At 40.2% G+C, this 26,179-nt stretch overlaps 1 protein-coding gene across 6 annotated transcripts in view; it reads right to left on the bottom strand.

The window, feature by feature from the left end:
* The window catches only part of RNF216 (ring finger protein 216), a 171,715-nt gene that overhangs the window by 106,134 nt on the left and 39,402 nt on the right, over nt 1-26,179 (bottom strand). For 5 of the 6 annotated variants that reach the window (XR_009522175.1, XM_060032496.1, XM_060032495.1 and 2 more), the window contains exons 4-9: nt 25,229-26,086; nt 24,192-24,268; nt 15,235-15,337; nt 13,238-13,402; nt 5,453-5,567; nt 2,067-2,206 (exon numbers count right to left, since the gene is read on the bottom strand). Coding sequence is in view for 5 of the 6 variants with exons in the window: in XM_060032496.1 (XP_059888479.1) it covers nt 2,067-2,206; nt 5,453-5,567; nt 13,238-13,402; nt 15,235-15,337; nt 24,192-24,268; nt 25,229-26,086 (1,458 nt within the window). In the remaining variant the exon portion in view is untranslated. The remainder of the gene's footprint in view (nt 1-2,066; nt 2,207-5,452; nt 5,568-13,237; nt 13,403-15,234; nt 15,338-24,191; nt 24,269-25,228; nt 26,087-26,179) is intronic. The other variant, XM_060032497.1, reaches the window with a different exon arrangement.

The raw sequence follows: 26,179 nt of genomic DNA, 5'->3' as shown, positions 1-26,179 counted from the left end.
GATTCAGTGGTCTGAACAGAAGATCAAACCAGCCACAATATTTCCTTAAGCCAAAGCCTAATCCAAAGCAAGGCCCTAACTCTCTTCAATTCTATGAAGCCTGAGAAAGGTGAGGAAACTGCAGAAGTCTGAAGCAGGTTGAGGTTGATTCCTGAGGTTTAAGGAAAGAAGCCATCTCCATAACATAAAAGTGCAAGGTGAAGCAGCAGATGCTGACGTAGAAGCTGCAGCAAGTTATCCAGAAGATCCAGCTAAGGTAATTAACCAAAGGTGGCCACACTAAACAACAGATTTTCAAATGTAGACAAAACAGCCTTATATTGAAAGAAGATGTCATCTAGGACTTTCACTGCTAGAGAGGAGAAGTCAATGCCTGGCTTCAAAGGACAGGCTGACTCTCTTGTTAGGGGTTAATGCACCTGATGACTTGAAGCTGAAGCCAGTGCTCCTTTTACCATTCCAAAAATCCTAGGGCCCTTAAGAATTAGGCTAAATCTACTCTGTCTGTGCTCTATAAATGGAATAACAAAGCCTGGATGACAGCGTATCTGTTTATAACATGGTTTACTGAATATTTTAAGCTCGTTGTTGAGAACTACTGCTCAGAAAAAGATTCCTTTCAAAATATTCCTTTACTGCTCACTGAAATGCTCCTGGTCACCTAAGAGCTCTAACGGAGATGAACGAGATTAATGTTTCCATGCCTGCTAACAAAACATTCATTCTGCAGCCCATGGATCAAGGAGTAATTTTTGACTTGCAAGACTTATTATTTAAGAAATACATTTTGTAAGGCTTATAGCTGCCATGGTGATTCCTCTGATGGATCTGGGGCAAAGTCAACTGAAAACTTCTGGAAAGGATTCACCATTCTACATGCAAAGAGGAATATTCATAATTTATGGGAAGATGTCAAAATACCAACACTAACAGGAGTTTGGAAGAAGCTGATCCCAATACGTGTGGATGACTTCAATGGAGAAATTAATTGCAGATGTGGCAGAAACAGCAAGAGACCTAGAATTAGAACTGAATTGTTGCAATCTCATAATAAAGCCTTAACAGGCAAGGAGTTGCTTTTCATTGATAAGCAAAGAAAGCGGTTTCTTGAGATGGAAACTACTGGTGAAGATACTATGAAGATTGTTGAAATGACAACAAAGGATTTAGAAAATCACATAAACTTAGTTGATAAGGCAGCAGCAGCAGGATTTGAGGGGACTGACTCCAATTTTGAAAGAAGTTCTACTGTGGGTAAAATGCTATCAAACAGCACTGCATGCTACAGAGAAATCATTCATGAAAGCAAGAATCAATCAATTCAGCAAACTTCATTATTGTCACATTTAAGAAATCTGGACAGCCACCCCAGCCTTCAGCAAGCACCACTCTGTGATCAGTCAGCAGCCACCAACACTGAGGCAAGACCCCTCACCAGCAAAACGATTATGACTCGCTGAAAGCACAGATGATGGTTAGCATTTTTTAGCAATAAAAGTATATCTTAATTAAGGCATGGACATTTTTTTTAGACATAATGCTATTGCATACTTACTAGACTACAGTGTAGTGTAAACATAACTTTTCTATGCATTGGGAAACCAAAAAATTCATATGACTAGCTTTATTGCAATATTCACTTTATTGCGGTGGTCTGGAACTGAACCTGCAATATCTCCAAGGTTTGTTTGTATTAAATAGCCAACATATGTATATTCCAGTTGACTTGCACATTTGATAGTATATTTGGAAGAATTAAAGAGCTAAATGGAATCTCTCTGTTTTTTCCTCCATTTCCTCTAATTTCCACCATTAGAGGGTGAAGGAGGTGAAACAGATGTGTTTACTAAGCTCCAATTAAAATTCTCTAACATAAATCTGATTTATGAAACTGTGAACTTCAGTCAGTATCATTACAAAACCTAGTTTTGTTTTCCTTTTAAAAGTTTTATAGTTTATTCAAATGAACCACTTGAAAGAAAAGGCAAATCTTCCAAGACAGTTTTATACTATGCCCTAACAGCAAACCAGAATCCCAGAAACACATTCCAAACACATCTTCCTACCTCTGCCATCTCTTTGATTTTCTGCTCATAGAACTCCTGCTCTTGCTGCACAGCTGGAAGGAGAGCACGCCGGTCATAAGACCTACAATGTCGCCGCTTATTTTCCAGAAAGAACATCCTCTTTTCTATTTTTTTGTCACCTAGAAGATAAATGACAATGCAAAGTCATGCAGACAACTGTTCTGCTAGGAATCCAGGCAGCCATCCCAGTCCTCTGTGGCCTGGTCCTACAGAGGACGTTTAGTGACTTTCCCATAACACATTCTCTTTGGGAAAACTGGGCTCCTTACCATTCCCTAACATTCCACACACTCCCCGACTTTCTTCCTCTCCACCCCTCCCTCGCTCCTGCTTATTATAATCCAGCTGGAAGGTCTCTCCTAGCCTGTCAGTACTGCACTGTGTGAATATACCACAATTTACTGTGCATTCACTACTGAGGACAGGCAGGTTTACAGTTTTGGGTTATTATGACCAGGGCTGCTATACATATGCCTGCAACTCAGCTGAGAATACGTGAAGGAGTAAAATTGCTGGATCAGCTTAGAAAACAGTGCTACTTTTCCAAAGTGTCTGTTCCAATTTACACTCTCCCCCCACCGGCAATGTATGTGAGTTTCAATCACTCCACATTGTCCTCAGCACCTGATGACATCAGTTTTTAATTCGAGCCATTCTGGTAGATGCACATGTGTTTCATGCATGTTTAAAAATTTTTTTTATTTTGAAAATTTCAAAGACAGAAAAGAGCAGTACCTAGATTTACAATAAATAACACTTAGAATAAAAGCTAACAAAATGACAAGTGTCAAATCTTGCAGTTGGTCTGATTTAGTTTGTGTATTTCTTTGGTTGATTTGGTAATGTACATTTTCTAGAAAACTGTCTATTCCATCCAGATTTTCTATTTACTCAAAAAACCTTTTTGATAATCTCTTGATTTTATCAATATTTACTATACATTGATACACTTTATTTTTCCTCTCTTTTCTCTTGTTCACTCTAGTTTTTTTTTTTTTTTTTTTACTCTCACTAGTTTTTAAAATTAAAACATTTTTTTTCATTATTTAGAAAACCAGTTTTTGGTTCTCTATTCTGTTCCATCTATCTGTCTATATTTCTGCCAAGCCCACCTGGTTTTCTTTTTAAACAGTATTTATTTATTTTATTTAATTTTTTTGGCTGCATTGGGTCTTAGCTGCAGCACATGGGATCTTTGTTGCGGCATGCAGGATCTTTCGTTACAGCGCTCGTACTTAGTTGCCCTGCGGCATGTGGGATCTTAGTTCCCCGAGCAGGGATTGAACCCGTGGTCCCCTGCATTGGAAGGTGGATTTTTAACCACTGGACCACCAGGGAAGTCCCAAGACCACCTAGTCTTAATCACTGTAGCTATGTAGTAAGTCTTGAAATCCAGTAGACTGATTTCTTCCACTTTATTTTTCTTTTTAAAAATCACTGGGACTTCTCTGGTGGCGGAGTGGTTAAGAATCTGCCTGTCAATGCAGGGGACATGGGTTCGAGCCCTGGTCTGGAAAGATCCCACATGCTGCGGAGCAACTAAGCCCGTGTGCCACACTACTGGGCCTATGCTCTAGAGCCCTCGAGCCAAAACTACTGATAAATAAATTTATTTAAAAAAAGAAATCATTTTAGCTATTCTAGTACCCTGCCTTTCCATATAAATTTTAGGATAATTTTAGGATACCTTGCCTGTATCTACAAAAAAATCTTGCTGGGATTTTGACAGAAATTACATTAAGCATGGTACCAATTTGGGGAGGATTTACATCTTCACTGAGTCTTCCAATCCATGAACACAGTATGTTTCTCCGTTTATTTATATTTTCTTTGATTTCTTTCTTCATTGTTTTGTAGTTTTCATCATAAGTCCTGTACATGTATTGTTAGATTCACATCTAAGTATTTAATTTTTTTCAGAGCGACTTTACTTTTCAAATTAATTATTTATTTATGGCTGTGTTGGGTCTTCGTCGCTGCGCGCAGGCTTTCTCTAGCTGCAGTGAGTGGGGGCTACTCTTTGTTGTGGTGCGTGGACTTCTCATTGAGGTGGCTTCTCTTGTTGCGGAGCATGGACTCTAAGTATGTGGGCTTCAGTAGTTGTGGCACGTGGGCTCAGCAGTTGTGGCTCATGGGCTCTAGAGCGCAGGCTCAGTAGTTGTGACGCACCTGTTTAGTAGCTCTGTGGCATGCAGGATCTTCCCGGACCAGGGATCAAACCCATGTCTCCTGCATTGGCAGATGATTCTTAACCACTGCGCCACCAGGGAAGTCCCAGGAAGGTACATTTTTGGCTTGATATAAAGGAATAACTTTCTAAAAGACATAGCTGACCAACAAGGGAGTAGATCATCTTGTGAAGTGGTACTTTCTTTTCTCTACCACTGAAAGTCAGAAACAAATACTAAATGACTATGTATTAGGGATGCCTAGTAAACTGTGGATGAATTCAGCTGAATGAAAAACCACCTATACACAGTCCCCACTTCCATTCTGCCACAGATCTGTGAGAATGTCATGTCAGGAGAGCACTGCTTCACAGAGTAGCTTGGTGAACTTAGAAGTCAGAGCCTAGGACGTTTTCTTTTAGATCCTGAAGAGTTCAAAAATTCAAATACTTTCCAACTCTATAACTATCTCATGGATTTTTCATTTAGTCACACCTGAAGTCAAGTCATGAAATTAATTACAGTTGTAACGGAAAGACACATAGGAGAAAAGAAAAGGGAAATATTCTTATTTATGACATAATCTACAGGAAAAGTTGAAGTGGACTCTTTTCTTAGACACAAGCAACTAAGATCAAATTTGTTGCAAAATTCAGCAAGTTTACCTTGGCGGGGGGTGGGGAGTTAGACCTGAAATAACCTCTCTGAAAGAGCTTTCAGCAGTTACTTCATCAATATGAATAACAGAATTTTAAATAAACAGCTTAAGGGGCAGTTTAAGAGCTGTTTGGTTTTTTTCTGTGTAGAAGCTACTCTCTCTCAGGTGTGTAAGTGACTCCTCTGCAGTAAGCAATCAATCACTGGTCTAGCTTTTACTATGTAGTGAAAGGTTAATTCTTGTCAAACCTTCAAGACCTCTTTTCCCCCCAAGCTGAAGAATGTCCCCAAACACTTTTCCACATGTGAATCTAACACTACACACAATTTTCCTGTCATGGTGTATCCTAAACAGAAAGATGACAAACTAGCCACTTTCTAAAAACACCAATGTGCCATCAGAGCAGTCATGTCAGTGACACTCCTCAGACTGCTGTAACAGGGCACTTCTAAGCAGCCACACCACGACTCCCCTTACAGGCTGTGTGGGAGCAGACGGCTCTGCAAACACCATCAGCAACACTCACATTTGGCCATTACCTTGTTCAAATTTGAAATCTATGTAAGAATACTGATTCATTTCTTTTCTCTTTTTTCTTTTTCCACTGGTTTCTGGCGATAGCTCCTGCCATTTTTTAATGGCATCAGAAAAGGCCTAAAAATTGAGAAAGGGAAAGGTTACTGCTGTAAATGGGACAAAAAAAGTACATGAAACATCGGCAATCCCTAAATCTCGTTGTGACTCACAGCTATCTTCCCTACATGGCTTACCAGAAAAGGCAGCAGCAAAATAAACAGGTAGCATTTTATTGTTTTCATTTTCTCTTTCAACAACTGCTATAATGGTAGAACCAAATGCTTACTGATAAAGGTGCACAAGAAAACAGAAACTACTGAAGCTGTCCTTAAATAAACACAGGTTAAATCACGTAACAAATGGTTACAAGTTATACTTTACAGGCAGCATCTTACATGGTGTTTCCCTGGTCAACACTCCCTCCTCCACTTCCCCCACATTCTCGTTGCTTTCACCCACATCCCCACTTTGTACTGAACACGGGAGTGCAAAATTCTTATGCCAGTGATAATCCCTTTTCTTCCATTCCTTTAGCTTCTCCCCCTTTTTACATCTTTCCAATAGGCATTTAAAGGTGCTCAAGTCTCTGCCATCTTAAAAAAAAAGAAACCCTTTCATTCCCTGACCTCCTTCCTCTTCCAGCTACCAGCCCTTTTCTTCTTCCTCTTCTTTGTAGCCAAACTTATCAAAAGAGCAATCTGTACATCATTCCATCACCTCGCCTCCCACAAGCGGCCAACTCCCTCTAACCTGGCCTCTACCCCACCTTTCCACTTGCTAATCTTCCTAACGTGGGGCTAACTCCTCACCTCACTGGATCTCTCAGCAGCACGAACAATGCTGCCTGCTCCACTCTCCTGACTTCCTCCTTCCTCGCTGCCTGCTGCTCTACCTAGTTTTTCCATGTTGGGAGTCCTCAAGGCAGCCTTGGCTCTCTTCTTACCCGACAGTCTCTCTAGGTACACTTCATCCAGGCTGGTAAGGTCACCTTCCATATGCTGACGACTCTCAAAATCCCTTCTCCAGTTCGTATTTCCCACCTTTTTTGTCCATTCAGCCAACCAATGAATTGCTTTTACTTGGATGTCTCACAGGCCCCACCCAGCATGCTGGCAGTTCAGCGTTTCCCAGACAGAATTCATGATTTCTAAGGATCACCCCTGCATCTTAATCTACCTCCTACCTCCCTTCCTTTTCAAAGCTCCTAAGTTTGGGAATCAGAAGGGAATTACCATTCGTTGTGCGTGCCTCCTATAAGCTAAGCACTACATGTGGCCCTTTCAAGTCCTTACTTATTTAATTCTCACAACAATCCTCTGAGGGAGGTATTATTTATTTTACAGTAGAGGGAAGCAAGGCTTAGAGAAAGGAACTTGCCCCCAGTCAAACCTTAATTAAAGCTAGTATAGGAAGTCAGGCCAGTCTCGGAACTAAAGCTCCTCTCTTTGACATCACCTTGCCCTCAGATTTCAGTGAAACCCCATCAAGAGCTGGCCAACAGCAAGATTCATCTTGCCACCTCTCTATATCCCGGATCAACGTCCTCCACAGCTGCAGTGCCTCCTCCCTTGCTTTCTGTTTCTTCTTTCTGTCCCACTACCCAAGGTGTTCCCCACAAATCCTTAGGCACCAATCTTAAAGTCACATGTTTGTACTCAGCTGCAAAACTACTAACCTATACCAAGTTTTATCTACAGGTAAAACCCCACCCTTGAACCAGGGCTATGTGCAAAAACCCAGGAAAGGAGGCAGGATAAGTTATTATTATCTGCATTTTAAAAATGAGGTAATTAAACGGTAGATGTCATTTATCAGCAACTGATTACTGGAATGTGAACTCAGAGCTCATAACTGGTAGGTAGTCTACTGGGTTTTCAACCACACTACACTGTCATAAAACACAGAGGCTTCTGGGACTTCCCTGGCAGTCCAGTGGTTAAGACTCCACGCTTCCAATGCAGGGGGCCTGGGTTCAATCCCTGGTCAGGGAACTAGATCCTGCATGCTGCAACTAAAAGATCCCACATGCCACAGCTAAGACGTGGTGCAGCCAAATAAATAAATATTAAACAAACAAACAAAAAACATAGAGGCTCCTGACTGCAAGAACTGAGGTCATTACCTTGGTCTCATTTAATACTGTTTCTAGTTAGCAGGAAAAAAAATCCATATATATGAACACAAACTCATACTTGTCAGGAAGCTGTACCTTAAAACAAAATGTTGCCTAAAAATTAAAGACACCTCCAAAATCTTACCTTAATAGTTATATTAACATTTATTACTTATCTTTTTTTGTTTTTTTCTGGTCGTGCCTCTCAGCTTGCGGGATCTCAGTTCCCCTCAGGCACTGAACCTGGGCCACGGCAGTGAAAGCGCCGAGTCCTAGCCACTAGACCACCAGGTAACTCCCTACTTATCCTACTGACTAACGGTCCAGTAGACAAATAAAATTAGAGAATCAGATTTCCTTCCTTTCGAGACCTGCTAGTTATAATTCATACCTACACAACCAAAAGGCATCACAGTTACTTTTTCTTACCTTTTAGCCTTTCACATATTATTCCTCTAGTGAAAGCATCTTTAAGACCTTGTTCAAATGACATCTTCATTTCTTTCCTAGTGCCCTCATGCACCTTTATTCACTCTATTTTATAATACTCATCACATTGCTTTAGCCTTTTTTTTAAACTTTAATCTCCTCAAACAGACTGAAAACTCTTTGGAAAGAAGCTAATTTGTATTCTACGCATGTCAGTGTCCTCAGGGTCTAGTCAGTAACTACCACAAAGTAAGTACCCCAAAAACCTAGCAGGAAGAACACAGAACAGATAATGAAGAAAAAATCTTAAAAATGTTCCTTTTGTTGTTTCTGGCACTTTTCCCTCCAGCCTTCTCACACTCACAAATCAAATACCCACTCAAAGTATTCGTTTTGAGAATCAAGGATACAGTCTGGTAAGATTTTTGGGCCATCTCTGACAACAGCCAAACTTCTTTTAAGGGATGACCTAAAAACACAACAATGGTCATGTGATGATGCAAAAGCTGAGAAGTAGACAGAGACTCCTCTGTGGAGCCTGGTAGAAAGGTCAGGTCCAGAGACAGGGATATGTTACCTGCATGGAGACAGAGATGACCATTCAAGTACACAGACGGAGAAATCTAGGAAGCCTGGGTAGTCAATACCCTGAGAACGACCACCTCAGAGAAGAGAAGTCAAGGGGTGGGTTAAAAAAGATGGCCCTGTCCACTAGCATTAAGCTCCATGAAGGAAGGGAACCTCTATATTTACTGTGACATTCCCAATGTGTGACCTATGGCAGGCATTCAACAAACTGCCTGAAAGAGGTAGTCTCATCTGGGGCAGAATTATTGAGAAGAATTAGGAGGGGAAATAATTTTCAATCCAGTGGAACCATCAGTCAAGCATGACATGAGTGTGTAAAGGAAGACACAGAAAGTTGTCAGGATCTAGAATACAGAAAATTAATCTTTGTCAAAAGGCAACGGGAATTCCCAAGATAACAGCTATGCAGCAGGCATGAAGAACAATCCGAACAGACTGGAGTCTACCAGCAGATGAATGGATAAAGAAGGTGTGGAATATACATACAATGGAATACTACTCAGCCATAAAAAAGAATGAAATGTTGCCATATGCAACAACATGGATGGGCTTAGAGGGCATTATGCTAAGTGAGATAAGTCAGACAGAGAAAGACAAATACTGCATGATATCACTTACATGTAGAATCTAAAAAATACAACAAACTAGTGAATATAACAAAAAAGAAACAGACTCACATATACAGAGAACTAGTGGTTACCAGTGGGGAGAGGAAAGGAGAGAAGGGAAATATAGGGATGGGGAATTAAGAGGTACAAACTATTAGGTATAAAGTAAACTAAAAAGGACATATTGTACAACACAGGGAATATAGTCAGTATTTTATAATAACTATAAATGGAGTATAACCTTTAAAAATTGTGAATCACTATACTGTACACCTGTAACTTATGTAATACTGTACAGCAAGTAAACTTTAATTGAAAAAAAGAAAAAAAAAAGAAATGAGAATTGACAGGTTAGACAATAAGCAAAACTAGAATAAGAACAACTTTCAAGTTGTTGGGTGTGGAAAGATTTACCCAGAGTCAAAAAAACAAAACAACAAAAAAAAGCAAATGAAAAAACCAAGGCAACTGATTTTTAACTCTATGAAAAATACAAAATTCAAAAAAAGGAAACGTTATCATAGTACATTACTTGCCCTAGCAGTGAACATTTCCATAGTCATAATAATGACAATTCTAAAAACAGATTTAAAAAAAGCTGTATGCATCTAAAAGATGAGTGTGTGTTAGATCTAGAACCTCCATCTACCATAAAGAGTAAACTATAACAAATGAATCAAGCATAATAATATGTTCATAAATGTGGAGGTAAATACCAGAAAAAAAAAACATATAGAAGAGGATGAAGAAGGGGGCTTCAGCCTGCCATTTACAAAATTATAAATGAGCATTTTGCCACTATTGTATTTTATTTATTTAAAAAAAATTTTTGGCCGCGCTGCACAGCATGCAGGATCTCAGTTCCCTGACCAGGGATTGAATCCGCACCCACTACAGTGGAAGTGCAGAGAGTTTTAATCACTGGACAGCCAGGGAAGTCCCTGCTTTTTTAAACTATGGAAATTAATTAGTTTGATAAAAATAAACATTCATTTTAAGAAGTAGTTCCTGTTGTGAATTTTAAGGATGACCAGTTCTCTCCAGTTTAGAAGTTATTCATTGAAAACACTTAGTGCTGACAGCATTTCTGTCCCTACAGAACTTTACAACCAGAAGAAACATTACTGCAGCTGCACTGGGGTCTCCAAGAAGCTCACCCACAGGATACACCCATAAAAAGAGTGGAGCTAAAATATCCACAAGTGCACACACATGCGGGTAGAGTCTTCCTGCACTCTGGGCCTCCATACCACAGGCTTGCAACAAACCAAAGTGGGCCCTGCTGGTCACAGGCCTCTCTAGCATGAATTCAGCGCTGCAAACCTAAGGAGGCCGAACCACGCAAGGCTCTTGTGCTCTTGTACTACACTAAGGACCAACTCTGAAGATAGCACTGAGTAACCGTTAAGTCAAATGGTTTGAAAATTATTCTGTAGCACACAGAGAGAAGTGTGAAGGGATGGGAACTTGTTACTGAAACTTGATATATGTGAGGCACTGTGTTATAGGCCTGCTATATATTATCTCATCTAATTCTCACATTACCCATCTAAGACATCCACTATTTACTAACAGAAAACTGAAGCTCTGCAAGTTTAAGACACTTGCTCAAAGTCACACACCAAAGTGGCAGAAGTAGAATTAAAATTCATGAGAGAGAAAAAAAAATCAAACCTAAGTTTGATCAAGATTCTAGATGTAACCATCAATTTATACAAAACTGAGGGGAGAGAGGAATCATTTAATTACAATGCAGGGGTGCAGTTAGCAAAATCTAGACTGTGAAAACCTGTAAGATAAAACAATCCAGTTTTCCCCAACAAATAGGCAGTAAGGAAAAATAAAGGGGGAAGAAAGAGAGAGAGCTTACAGATTTTTAAAAAGAGATTTAAGAAGTTATCAATCAACTGCAATAAACAGATTTTACTTGGAACTCTATGACCAAACAAGCTAAAGATTTTTGACATATTCAGAGAAATCTGAATGCTGACTGGATATCTGATGATGTTAATTTTTAAGCTGCGATAATGGTATTTTGATTGTGTTTTAAAAATTATTTTGTCTCTGTATTTATCTTTTAAAGATAAATACTGAAATACCTATGGATGAAAAAAATGAAATGAAGCTTGGAATTTACTTCACAACAGTCTGGGAGGGAGAAGTGTGTAGGGGTGGAAATACAATACAACAAGATTGGGCAGGAGCTGATAATTGCTGAAGCTGAGTGACAGTAAGCAGGGGTTTTTTACAATATGATCTTTACTTCTATATGTGTTTGATGTTTATAGTAAAAAGTAAAAAAAAGAGAAATCCACGGAGAATTGACTTTGTCTTCAGTCAGCATACCCTCCCAAAGCAATCATCATGTTTGGGGAGTGGCACAGGGAAGACATGCTATTGCTGAAACTAGGAAGCATCTCCGGGTGTGTTTTCTACATCCCTGTCCACGTGAGTGTAACTTCCTACAAGGCAGAAGTCTTGTGCACCATGTCCATAGAGCAGGGAGACTTTCTGATTGAGCACATCAGATTTTAGCTTCTGTCAAACATTATTTCTCCTTAAACACCTTACATTCATTCAAATAGTCCAACCCACCTCTTTCCAAAATCCTGCAAATTTTTAAATTACCCACTAAAACAAGCAGACACAATAAAAATATAAAGGGTCAGAAAAACAAGGAAAAGGATAAGGAAGGTATGAACAAGAACTGAGCCACAAAGCCCTACAACCTCCCACCCATATAACTAGTAGGCCTTCAGTGGGGAGAAGCATGTGCGAGTACAGTTACTCTTACTTATCTCAGGATGGCGGCAGGGACGTTACCAATGAGGACCAGCCCACACCCAGACCACAGGGGTTGTCTCCTGCTGCTGCCCTCTTACTTCTCATCTAGGCTCCCTGGGAGCTCAGAAAAGGTGTGAGGCACCAAAGCATCAGTAAAGACACCAGGCAGGGCCTAAAGATGAAAGAGCCCCTTTCTTTCTCAAGGTCGTTATTTTGGGGGGGAAGCTGTTTGTCTGTTTGTACATGACAGTACAAACATTCCCTCTTTAGCATGGGGAATGAGATTCAGAAACAGAAGGCACTATCTCTGTGTTCCCTTCAGAGTAATTTTACCTAAAATGAACCTACAATTAGGAGTTTGTTGCCAGCTGCCTAAATGTTATCAATCTAAAGGTGGAAGGGGCCTACACGCAGCAAATTCACCGATGTTCACCTTCTTTCAGGTTATGACCCAGTGGGTATTTTAACCGTTAAAGTAACTCCACATTTGCTTGTCTTCTGGAAGGAAAAGCACACTGCTGAGAATCACCAGAACTTCAGCAGGAGAAATGGATTTAAAGGCAGGAGAAAGAGGAACAAGTCAAGGACCTGCTGGTGCTCACTCTTCCATCCTGGCTGACTGCCATGAAACGGGCACTGTACAATGGACTTCACTAAATGAAGCACGTCTGCTACCCACTAGTGACCAGCACCCTTCCAAGCCCTGGAACAGAGGCCCTTACATGGAACCTTATTTAGGGCCCAGAAGAAAAAAACAAAACCTCGAGAGCTTTCAGTTAGCTGCCTACTCGCTTCTGAGGCAAACCACCACTCCCTGGGCAGAGCTGGGTTCCTGGGCCCTTTACAGACTCTACATGTAACTGCTAACTGAGCCATCTGGGGGAGGATTGTGGTGGCCAGCTCCAAGTCAGAAAGCAAATGAGGGAGGAATAGCACTGAAATGCATCTTTTACACTCTAGTCATCCGCATTCCATGGGAAAATTCATTACCTTCCACGTCTTTATGGTCAAACCAGAACCTCCCTGCTTCTAATATGTATTTCTTTTCATTCAGTTCTTCCTGATCAGCAAATACCTTTGTCTATTTACCTTCGCCCTGACAAACTCCTTAGCTCTTTACCATCATAAACCATGCCAATTTCCACAAGCTGAACTCTTCATTCTGTTATCATGGGAAGGAGTAGTTAGTCAAGGTGTGACCCCAGCAGGAAGACCAAGTAGAGCACCTTTCGGGTGATTGCATAGTGTCCTTTGAGCTCATGCAGGGCCCACTTGATGTCCTGACTGCTGAGCATTTTGAAGTCGGCCATCAGGAGGTCAGCAGCTTGGATGAAGCAGCGCTGGTCAAGAGGAGCCAATTTAGAATAGTCAAAAAAGTCTATTTTAGGCAACTGAAATGAGAGAGAGGCACAACATTAGAGGCCAGACGGTGCATTTCCTACGAGGGGGAAATCATTTGAAGAATTATTTACTACAGAATAGAATAATCTGACTTGTACTCATAATTACTCTAAAGGAGGATACCAACCCTGAATAGAGATGAAGAAATGATAGTTCAGAGAGGTTAAACAGTCTGTCTGGAGTCTGAAGACTAGTTTTACTAGTTGGAACTATGAAAAAGTATAGCTGGGGATTTGAACCCAATTTTTTAGCCATTTTCTTTTCACAAAATGTTTAGAAAAATGAATTTTTTTCCAGCTACAAAATACAGGCATACTTCAGGGAAACTGCGGGTTTGTTTCAAGACCACTGCAATAAAGTTAGTATCACAATAAAACGAGTCACACAAATATTTTGGTTTCCCAATGCAAAGAAAAGTTAAAGTTATGTTTACACCATACTGTAGTCTAGTAACTGTGCAACAGCATATGTACAAAAAAAAAGTACATGCTGCAATTAATAATTTATTGCTGGGCTTCCCTGGTGGCGCAGTGGCTGACAGTCCGCCTGCCGATGCAGGGGATGTGGGTTCGTGTCCCGGTCCGGGAAGATCCCACATGCCGCGGAGCGGCTGGGCCTGTGAGCCATGGTCGCTGAGCCTGCGCTCCGCAACGGGAGAGGCCACAACAGTGAGAGGCCCGCGTACCACAAAAAAAAAAAAAAAAATTTACTGCTAAAAAATGTTAACCATCATCTGAGCTTTCAGCAAGTCAATCTTTTTGCAACAGTAACACCAAAGGTCACTGATCACAGATCACCATGACAAATGCAGTAATAAAGTCAGAAATCTTGTGAGAATTACCAAAATGTGACATAGAGACACGAGGTGAACAAATGCTGTTGGAAAAATGGCACCAACAGATTTGCTCAAGGCAGGATTGCCACAAACCTTCAATTTGTAAAAAAAAATTGTAACATCTGAAAAGCACAAAAGTAAAGAGCAATAAAATGAGTAATACCCATACATAAAAGAAAGAGTCAAAAAGAATTTGTGGTAAGTAGAAGGATGGTACAACAGATCCCAGTGAAGCAGTTCTGAACTATACTTTCCTTCAACAGCTTAACACACTAAATGCTAGTCTGGATCACAAATGAAGACAGTGATTAAGATTTCTAAAAACCAAACTTTATATCTTGATACAGGATTTGGTTACACAGGTGTATGTACTGTATATAAATCTTATACAAAAAGAAAAACTGTAAACAGACATTAAACTCTAGGCAATAATCTGCATGCTAAAGTATTTACGGGGCAGTGTATTGATGTTTTTGCAATTTACTTTGAAGTGCATTATAATGAAATAAAATATGAAAGGAATGTGCTGATGGACACAGGGATGGACATGTGACAAAATGGACATAGTAAAATGTTAACTTTTAATAGTCCTGCTGGTGGATATATAGGTAATCAATGGAAAAGCCTTCTAACTTTACTGTATGTTTGAAAATTTCATAATAAAATGTTAAAAAAAAAACCTAAAATGATACAAATAATCCGGTCCAATTCTTGTTTATCTCAGGAACTTCCTTTGTAGAATTAAAGATATGGAGGATTTGTTTAATTCTTTGTGGGGAAGGGAAGATAGAGTTACAATGAAAGAAGTCAAATACAGAATTCAAAGTGACTCAGATGGAGAAATCCCACTAAAATATATATTCTGAAATCCTCTTTTCCTGGATTGTCTTAAAAAATGTGTCTTGACAAAGCAGTTTATTCCCTTAAAAATGATGAAAAGAGCAGAGCATTTCCAAGTAGACACTGCAAAACAAGAGCACAACTTGCCTTTATCTCATCTTGGCTGGCAAGCAGGCTGCTATTGGGATTGATAAGGACTCTATCTTCTCTCTTTGGATAATCTGGATTTTCCAGAAGAAAATTACAAAGTCTGCAAAAATAAATGATGTTACTTTCATAGTGCTTCCCAATCCCACACCTGCCCATTGATTCAAATGTAATGTGTGAAAATAAAGTTTCTAGACACACATTATAATTGACCTATCAGGGAATTAAAATGTTTGCAGATCAGAAAAACAAAACAAATAGACAAAAGACAGTTACACTGAATCTCTATTTTTACTTGCTAATTTAAAAAGTAATATACATACTGAAATATAAACTCCGAAGTTTTTCTATTAGTTGGGTATCAATATAATGAAGTCACTGAAATTCTTACTGGTTGAACTGTATGGAGAAAAGTTTGTATTTACATTCACAATTAAAAATAGTTTTCTGGGCTTCCCTGGTGGCGCAGTGGTTGAGAGTCCGCCTGCTGATGCAGGGGACACGGGTTCGTGCCCCGGTCCGGGAAGATCCCACATGCCGCGGAGCAGCTGGGCCCGTGAGCCATGGCCGCTGAGCCTGCGTGTCCAGAGCCTGTGCTCCGCAATGGGAGAGGCCACAACAGTGAGAGGCCCGCGCGCAGCAAAAAAAAAAAAAAGTTTTCTAAGAGTTAATAAATGGAACATAAAAGACCTTCTACTAATTCATTAATACTTCTTTTAACCCTACGGTAATAAATCCCCATGACAATCTGAGGGATGCTCAGTTTACTGTAAGGCTGAAGGAACAGACCATGTTTGCTTAAGAACAGACTCTCTTCATACCAAACTAACAACCCTGTCTTTTTATCACTACTATGAAATCCTTCAAAAGTAAGGATATAGAGAATAAGATAACATGAGAGATGTATCACCACCCAGATTTACAAATGTTAACTAAGAAGGCCTTTCACCCTAACAACCAAAGAAGCAACGAACTGTACTCCTGGGATGATTCCACACAGACAAGTACAGCCTGGTGGTATGCAGCACGAGCCACTTCAGTAGCAAGAAAGCTTCCCAGTTACAGGGCAACCGGGGCTTCCCCTCTCCTCTACCTTCCTTCCCTTGCTCCTGCAGATTCTGAAGATGACTCCACTGCCTCGAAGGTGCCCCACCATGATTCTCACTCAACTCCCTTCTCCCCAGGTCTCTCCTGTCCAGTGTCAGGAGCGCAGCCTCTAATTAAGACAGGTCTAGCAGGAAGAAGACAGAGAAAAGGTGTTCACCTCCAGCTCCTCTTCTCACCAAGGGCCAGTGTGTGGGGACTAAAAACTAGGGAGGCATGCTTCTTTTGCAATCCCCCTCAGGGCCCTCAGCACTGGCCGGAATACAAAGCCCAACTGCAAAGCCCCCTCTTCCTCCTACTCCAGGACTGGTCAGCACATCTCAACACCTTTTTCTTCATCATCACTACCAGGAGTCCCATGCTTCTTACTGTTAAGCTCTCCTCTTCCTATCACCACGCCCAGTCTCTGAAACATAATGCCAGAGGCCTGGAGAGGGAAAAACCCCTTTCCCATATTACAGTAGTAGCAAGGGGAGACACCCCTAGTCAAGAATTCTGAGCACATTTCCCAGTAAAAGCATTGTCACTGATGGTGACTCTTTGTTCCAGTACAAACTGATGAGCACCACAGGTTATACAGATCTCTGAAGGCTAAGCTGAGAATCATTCACTGTTAAGAACCCAGTATTTGTGGAGAAAGGCATGAAGTTCCAAACAACCCCTTTAACATGCACAACTGGACATACTACAAACCAGATGTGGAATAGCTCCTCCATTCCAATCTTACCTGTTTGTAACGTTCTGATAAGTGTGGCTACCACAGGCCAACAAACTGCCCCAAAACCAGGAATTTGGGGAAAGATAAAAAGGTCAAATATAAAGAATCTTTTTTAATAGAATAGCCATGCATGAGTGAAGCCAGAGGTCTCCTAAGTGGGACGCATGGAAGATGATCTGCTAGGGTGTTGGAAGAAAGTAGTAAACCTTGTTTCTAGTTTTTAAAATCTCATCCTTTAAAATGTTCTATTTTTATGCACTTCCTAAAGTACATGCTATAGAACAGTAGGTATAATTTCTGAATCACCCCCCAACCCCCGGCCGCATTTTAGAGGTTCTTCTCTTAGCAATTCATTTTATATTTTCAACACTATTAAAAACTTCACATATCGAAATGCTTGTCAGAACTCAAATCTGCCCACCTACTGATATTATTTCATGCTTGATCTGACCTGACAAGCTACAGGGTTTCGAGAAAGCACTCCCACTAAATAAGCCAAGCTAATATTCCAAGCTTTTATTCTTTAATAGTTGTTTGCTGCCTCGATCCAACTTAAGTTGCATCACATGTGAGTGAAAAGTCTTAGTTAAAGCGTCAAAGAGTAGGTTACCATCACAGCAGGTTCTCTGGTGAACAGGCCCCTCCTGCTAAAATGACCAGCTGGTTACATCTAAAGGTGACTTAAAGACTGCACACAAAGTGACTGAGAGTCAGCCCCACAAAATACCAGCTTGCTCAACTCTGCTTTGGGCCTCCTTTCGGCCCTACATTAACAACATTCAACTTAGTTTTGAGAATTAACAACTTAGTCTCAACAGCCCAGGGACGAAAGGAAAGCAGTGTCAGGAAAATCATACTGTAAGTTTCAAAAGATTCAATACCATTATTGAACATTCCCTTTCCTTTGGAATTCACAAGAATTTATGTTTAAGGATGAATATTTGCTTTTCAGTGATGCAAACGGCACAGAGTCAGTAAGCCCCTAGAAAAAATGACATGTATGAGACTCAGGAGGTAGGAGAACAGAATTGTCACAGAATCTGTCAATTTGATCACACTTTACCGATATTACATTGAAGACTAATTTTGCAGATACTTAAAAAATAATATATTCATCCACAGAATGAGAGGGAAACATTATAGTATACTAAATTTCTAAAAGATTACTTTAATATTTACTATAAGTTATTTAAAATTCTACTTGGTATCCTATTCAAATCAGTATTCTGTAACTAAATGTGCTAGGTATATACATTTATAGTTTCTAAAATGAACGAACATTATGCTTCATAATCAGGAAAATATTAACAAAAAAAGGAATTCAATGATACAAGAGAAGGAGTAAACAATTTACATAGGAGGGAAATACAATTAGTAAACAAATACATGAAAAATGGTACATAGCTAATTACCAAAGAAACGCAACTAAAATATTACTTACTTTATGCCTCGTTAAAATAAGACTACTCTATATTGTTGAGGAATGATTAAACCAATTCATATACATCTCTAACAGCAACATAAACTGGCACAACTCCACAGGAAGGCTATTTGTTAGTTTGTTTTTGCTGCGCTACTTGGCTTGTGGGATCTTAGTTCCCCAACCAGGGATTGAACCCAGGCCCTCCGCAGTGAAAGCGCAGAGGCCTAACCACTGGACTGCCAGGGAATTCCCTGGAAAGCTCTTTGGAAATATGTTTCAAGGATCATGAATCTGTTTATAATCCCTGATCCCAAATCTTAACTTTTAGGGTTTCAGCATACCGTGTATAACAAAAAAAAGGAAAAGTACTACATGGAATAATGCAGAATGTTTATCAGAACACTAGTGAAACTATGTACAGGAAAAATATTTAACAAAGAGGAAAATTCAATAGAATAATTTTTATTAAAGGTAATCACTAATAACACCATAAAAAATATTTTTTTACATAACACTATTTCATGAAAAAGATATCCAAAATTGTATTTACCCTCCAAAAAAAATTAGGTTTTCATTCCAAGAACTAAAAAGGTACGTTAAAAAAAATCAGTTTGGACTTCCCTGGTGGTGCAGTGGTTAAGAATCCACCTGCCAATGCAGGGGACACGAGTTTGAGACCTGGTCTGGGAAGATGTCACATGCTGCAGAGCAACTAAGCCCGTGTGCCACAACTACTGAGCCTGCGCTCTAGAGTCCTCGAGCCACAAATACTGAGACTGTGTGCCACAACTACTGAAGCCCACACACCTAGAGCCCATGCTCCACAACAAGAGAAGCCACCACAATGAGAAGCCCGCACACCGCAAGGAAGAGCAGCCCCCACTCACCACAACTAGGGAAAGCCCGCATGTGGCAACGAAGACCCAACGCAGCCAAAAATCAATCAATCAATCAATCAGTTGTTTTTTAGTTGAGTGGAAGTCTAGGAGATATTTTTCATTGTAAAAATGTAGCTATTTCTGCTCAATTTTGCTATGAATTTAAAACTATTTCAAAATTAAAGTTTATTAATTAAAAATAATGCAGTTGCCATCATGTTGTTTACATACTCAAAAAGAAAATATTTTAAAACCTTAGAATAAAACAGCACCTTCACTTCTAGTAATGGCAGACCAATACTCCCAAAGATGAGAAACAAGACCAAAATTAAAAAACAAAATTAAAAAATTTCTACTTGAAGGTATCACTAGCCAACAGGGTGGTAAAGAAGGCCAAGTCTGGGCTTCCCTGGTGGCGCAGTGGTTGAGAGTCCGCCTGCTGATGCAGGGGACACGGGTTTGGGCCCCAGTCCAGGAAGATCCCGCATGTCGTGGAGCGGCTGGGCCCGTGAGGCATGGCCGCTGAGCCTGCGCATACGAAGCCTGTGCTCCGCAACGGGAGAGGCCACAACAGTGAGAGGCCCGTGTACCGCCAGAAAAAAAAAAAAAAGAAGGCCAAGTCTGGTTAAGACTAGGGGCTTGGGAGGCATGTACAAGTATGCTCATAGCTGCATTATCTGCGATAGCTAAAAAGTGACAACAACCCAAATGTCCATCAAAAGTAGAGGGAGGGGCTTCCCTGGTGGTGCAGTGGTTGAGAGTCCGCCTGCCGATGCAGGGGACACGGGTTCGTGCCCCGGTCCGGGAAGATCCCACACGCCGCGGAGCGGCTGGGCCCGTGAGCCATGGCCGCTGAGCCTGCGCGTCCGGAGCCTGTGCTCTGCAACGGGAGAGGCCACAACAGTGAGAGGCCCGCGTACCGCAAAAAAAAAAAAAAAAAAAAAGTAGAGGGAAAAATTTAATTACAGCATTTTCATACAAGTGGAATACTACTTAGCAACGAAAATGCATGAACTATAGTTATACACAGCATGAAAGAATCTCACAAACATAATGTTGAAAGAAGCCAGTCACGAGAGAATACAGACTACATGATATCTTCATACAGCATTCAAAGATGGCAGCAATGCTCTATTTTTTGAAGATTGCTGGGTGGTGGTTACATGAATGTTTTATTTGTAATAATTTATTAAGCTGTGCATCTTTATTTTGTGCATTTTTCTGTATGTGTATTATAGTTCAAAAATAAAAAAATTAAGTTATACACAATCCAAAATATGGAGGAAAGGCTTGAGAAGAATGAATGGCGTGTAAAATAACAAAATGGCTTCCCCTTCCAGCAGTATGGAAGATTAAGTACCAATTAAGTACCCAGGCAGTCTCCAATTGAAAACTGCTGAGTGAAATATTAAAATAAAACTTTTAAAGTACACCAAAATGTTTAAGTTAGTAAGGCGTTTTCAGGAGTCCAAATCTAAGTGAAACTGACACCCCTGAGAAATAAGCTAAACACAGAAGCTAGTTTTCCTGAGGGCATTTGTTGATCCTAATAAAGGTGAGCCCTTAGTTTTCACGGGGCACACAGGATAAGAGACAAAGCTCAGAGACCACATGGAAAAGCATGCCTTAACACTGATGCTGAGTGGACGGATGGGAAAACAGAACTCCTCCTGAGAATTTGTGATTACCCAGTCCTCATCCAGGACTAAAGTCTTACTACCCAGGTAAGATAAAACTTCCAGACAACAACCTATAGTATTAGACTGACATTGCCCTGAGGAACATGACAGAAGTTAAAGCAAATCCTCCCTGAAGGAACCGTTTCTATCAAGACCTCAAGTAATGCGCTCACAGTCAAAATCTACAAAATAACGCAAGGAAACAGGACGCCATGAGGCCAGGAGAAACAACAGAATGAGATTCACAAGAACTTCATGTGTCAGAATGATCACACCCAGAACACAAAGAAGTTATGTTTATTGTTTTTAAAGACCTAAAGTGATTAAAAATACAAACAAAAAATAAAACACTATTAGAATGGCCTGAAGAATTAAAGAATAGAAATACTAGAAATGAAAAACATATAGAAACTGAAATTAAAAACATAACAGATGGACTTACTAGCAGATTATACCCCACTGAAAAGACAATTGGTGAGCTGGAGGTTAGATCTGAAAAATCCTCTGGAATGCATCTCAGAAACAAAGAGATGATGTTAAGAGCCATCATGGACAAGGGTTAGAAGAAAAGTGTTACAGAAGGGGGGAAAAAGAGAACAGGGCAGAAGAATTATTTAATGAGATAATGGCTACAAAATTTCCAGACCTGACCAAAATCATCAATCTACAGCCCAGCACAGTCTATATTCTAACTGTATTGCCTTAGTGAAATATACTTAAGTGCAAAAATAACTACAAAACATTGTTTACTTCACTCAGTAGAGGTATTAGTACTAGTAACATCGGTACTACAATGTTAAAATTATTTTATGTATATTTTAGGATAAAGAAAATAAATATATTAATGTTATTAGAAATTACGTTTTTAGTGGAAGAAAAAAACACATAAACGTAAAATTCAGAAAGATTGAGAAAAAAATTTTAATTTTAAATTTGAATGGGAAATTTTGAATATAAATTCATGATTTTAAAAAAAACTTATTTTCTTGGTTTGTCCCTTAAAAAGGTCCTAGAAGTAATGACAGGCTAGTAGGTATGATGAGCAAGTTTAGCCTCAAGATGTTAGTTTATAAATAACAATCCTCATTCTAAGAAACCTGGATTTCTTGGGGGAAATGACAGATTCCAGGTTTTCGGCAGAGAAGTTCAAGGTAAGCCTGGGGTAACTTAGCCTATTAGAAAGCCAGGATGTGCTCAAAGACTAATGGAGTCATGCTAAAAAGACACAGGTGCATCTTAAGACGCTCCTACTGGTCAAATTTAGGATAATTCAGTTTCAAAAAGAAAAAAATTATAAAGCACCACTTATACAAACCTTTATGTCTACAGAGATTTAAAAAAGAGCACAGGGCTTCCCTGGTGGCGCAGTGGTTAAGAATCCGCCTGCCAATGCAGGGCACACGGGTTCGAGCCCTGGTCCGGGAAGATCCCACATGCTGTGGAGCAACTAAACCCGTGCGCCACAACTACTGAGCCTGTTCTCTAGAGCCCGAGAGCCTCAACTACTGAAGCCTGCACACCTAGAGCCCGTGCTCTGCAATAACAGAAGCCACCGCAATGAGAAGCCCACGCACCGCAACGAAGAGCAGCCCTTGCTCACATCAGCCAGAGAAAGCCCGCGTGCAGCAACGAAGACCCAACTCAGCCAAAAATAAATAAATTAATTAATTTAAAAAAAAAAAAAAGCACGCAAGAAATAAAAGGCAAAATCTTCCTTACAGCAGAATGCCAGATAATAACCTAGGTGGTGGATACAGGGTGTTCTTTCAACTTTTTATGTTCAAAAATTACAGGGGGAAAAAAATCAGTAACATTAAAAAAAAAGTAACTGGTGGACTGTTCTAAATTAAAAAGCTAAAAAGATAAACAAATACATTTGAAACCTTGATTCCATCTTGGTTTAAAAAACTGGTAACAGTGCCTGCCTCTGGACAGAGGGGGAGAGATAGGGCTGCCAATGGCACCACAGTGCCTTTGTATGAATTAGAAAAAAATACCTCCTCTGGGCTGCTAACCTCAGACAGAGGGCCCTTCCTTCTTGGTTAAGGCAGCCAGCTCCCACTCGCACCCTTGCTGAGTTCTACGGTACAGAATATAATCTTTGAGGACAGAGGTTTAGTGTCCACCTTTAATTAAAATAATCTGTATTAATTAGCCGAAAATTTGATCAAGTTCAATACCTACTGCTCTTTACAAATTTACAACTGTTCCACCTCTGCATACTAGAAGGAGGTGAAAGAGTATAAGAGGAAAGAGACTTATTTTTCATTTTGTATTCTTTGGGACACTTTTATTTATTATTATTTTTTTTGTTTTGCGGTATGCGGGCCTCTCACTGCTGTGGCCCCTCCCGTTGCGGAGCACAGGCTCCGGACACGCAGGCCCAGCAGCCATGGCCATGGATCCCACATGGCCATGGATCCCACATGGCCAAGGATCCCACATGCCACGGAGTGGCTGGGCCCCGTGAGCCATGGCCGCTGGGCCTGCGCGTCCGGAGCCTGTGCTCCGCAACGGGAGGGGCCACAGCAGTGAGAGGCCCGCGTAACGCAAAAAAACCCCCCAAAAAAACATACTTATCAACTTTATAATGAAAATTAAAGAAGACACTTCCATACCTTTCTCCATATAGGCAGAGTGGCTACAGAATACTTTGTTACAAATATAGGGAAGAATATATCTTTAACATCCTGACCAAAATATGGGTAGTATCAATGCTAAGAATTAACTAAACATCTTAATTCTATAACCATGTATGATTCTATACAAGATCCAGAAAACAGTCTGTATACGACTAAAATTAAAACTATTCTAATAGGATGATTCAAAAAGACATAACGCTAACTGAAGTAAGGCAGCCGAAAAAGGACAAATATTGTGTGACTCCACTTACATGAGGTCTCTAGAGGAGCCAAATTCATAGAGACAGAAAGTAAAACAGTGGTTGGCATGCACTTGGGAGAGGGAGTGGGCACAGGTTCAGTTCGAGAAGATGAAGAAGTTCTGGAGATGGATGGTGGTGATGGTTGTGCAAAAATGTAAATATACTTAATGCCACTGAACTGTACACGTACAAATGGTTAAAATGTTTTGTGTTATGTATATTTTACCACAATAAAAAAGAAGAAAGAAAAAAAGCGTGGTGGTATACTTACACATTCAAATCATAGTAATTTTTCAAATGAATTATTTCCTCAATATACCCATGTGCTACATCTGGAAATCTTACTTCCTAGAAGGGAATAAAAAACATTATTTATATTTCATCCCCTGGTATGGTTTCAAATTGCAATAAAAACCAGATGGCAAAAAGTACATAAAATGACTAAAGACTAGAAAAGGACTGTAAAGCAGTTTTGTGTCTGGCTTAAACCTTCACACAAGGTGCCCAGATTTATCTGTCTACACAGAATATGGAATTTAGAAAGGTACGCAGAGATCACCTGGTCCTCTGCCCCCATTCTGCATGTCTATTCTATAGTCTTCCAATAAATATTGAACATCTCTGCCCAAGCAAAGGAAGTCTAAAGACAAATAAAACACTTTCTAGTGTATACCCTCAGAAGCACACAATCTAGTAGACCAGATGAAAAAACCTGGGGGAAGAAGGGTTAAAAGACTGTTCCAAGGCAAAGAGCAGCCCACAGAGCCCTGCATGACTTTCTAGGTCAGTGCTATCTAACAGAACTTGGTACAAAGGTGGAAATGTTCTATTCTGTGCTTTCCAACACGGTAGCTGTTCAGCCCTATGTGGCTACTGAGCACTTAAAATATGACTGGTGCCACCAGAAATGAAATTTAAATTTTATTTAATTGTAAGACATTTAAATTTAAACAGCCAAATGAAGCTACTGTATTGGACAGTGTAGCTCTAGGTAATCTTATAAACCTGCTTTAAGGGTTTGAATTTGGAGTTAACTCAATTCCTTTTTAAAAACTGCGCAGACTGCTCATATGACAGCATGAGGGCAACCATGATCTGCAGCTAGAATCCCAGAGGGCTTGCTGAGGGTTTAAGCATACATTCAGGAATCCTGATTCAATTTTCAAATCTTCAGTTTCTCTCCTTCTAGTCTACAAATCTAGGAAATTCAGAAAATGAAGTCCCCACGCACAAATAATACTTTTGCAATAAAAGGAAACTCAGTATACTTAGTGTGTATAATTATTTACATATCAAAATAAAACTTACTGTTTCTTTCACTAACAGTGCAATGAGTTCTTGGTCTACGTCAGGAGCTTCTTGCCTCCAAAGGTTTTCCAAATTGGGCTCCTGAGATCCTTGCAGTGGAAAGGCTGGACCTGGCTCTTCATCATCTATTGCTAATTGTTGGTCTTCAAGCTCTTCCAGAGGATGGGCAGGCTGAGGAGAAGAAGGGCCTGGAATCCCATCCTGCTGGGGTTCTGATCTTGGAAAAGCTGGTCTTGGAAAAGCTGACCCTGAGGCTTCATGCTGATACAACAGTGGGCCCAGTTCTACTTCAGGCTGCCGCTCCTGAGGCACAACCTGGTTTGTTATCTCACGGGGCTGTTGGTTCAGAGACTGGAAGTAAGGATGGTCTAACCAGCAGTCTTCTTCGATGGCCTGGTCATCTAGGATATCAGTTGATTCTCCGAGGTTTGATAAAAGCTCTGTCTCTGAGTCTTCAGATGACTGGTTCTGAGTGTCCAAAGGATCACTTTCTGGAAAAAGAAGGCTACCTTCTTTCAAGATAATGATTTTCTGCTCTGCTCTATGGTTGACAATGTCATTTGTTGCTTGGTTATGACTTGGTCCAGGCTTGGGTTCTCTTTCTGTTTGTCCACTTGGCTTAATGAATTCAGAAACTCCAGGAGGCCCAAGATCTAGAAATTCACCGTAGTTATCCTCAGAATCATCCTGTGCCCCAGAACCAAACAACGAGCTGTTACACACAGAAAAAAAGCGGTTCTTATCTGATTCAAAGGCTGCTCTAGACTTTTTAGGCCTTTCTTCTCCCAATCTTTTGAGATCTTGCCACTGGGCAGCTGGTTTGATGAGATTGGGTCGTGATGTCTGAGGTTTATTTGTCTAAGAAAAAATGAAATTTTAATAATAATTCAATTTTTTTCCTGTGTCTATACCTCCCTATGTACTTATATTGAGCTTCTGAGGTTGGACAGG

This window comes from Delphinus delphis, chromosome 15 (genome assembly GCF_949987515.2).
Source record: "Delphinus delphis chromosome 15, mDelDel1.2, whole genome shotgun sequence".
NCBI classification, from domain to species: Eukaryota; Metazoa; Chordata; class Mammalia; order Artiodactyla; family Delphinidae; genus Delphinus; species Delphinus delphis.
Note: the sequence above shows the minus strand (reverse complement) of the source record. Positions and strands in the feature narration are given on the sequence as shown.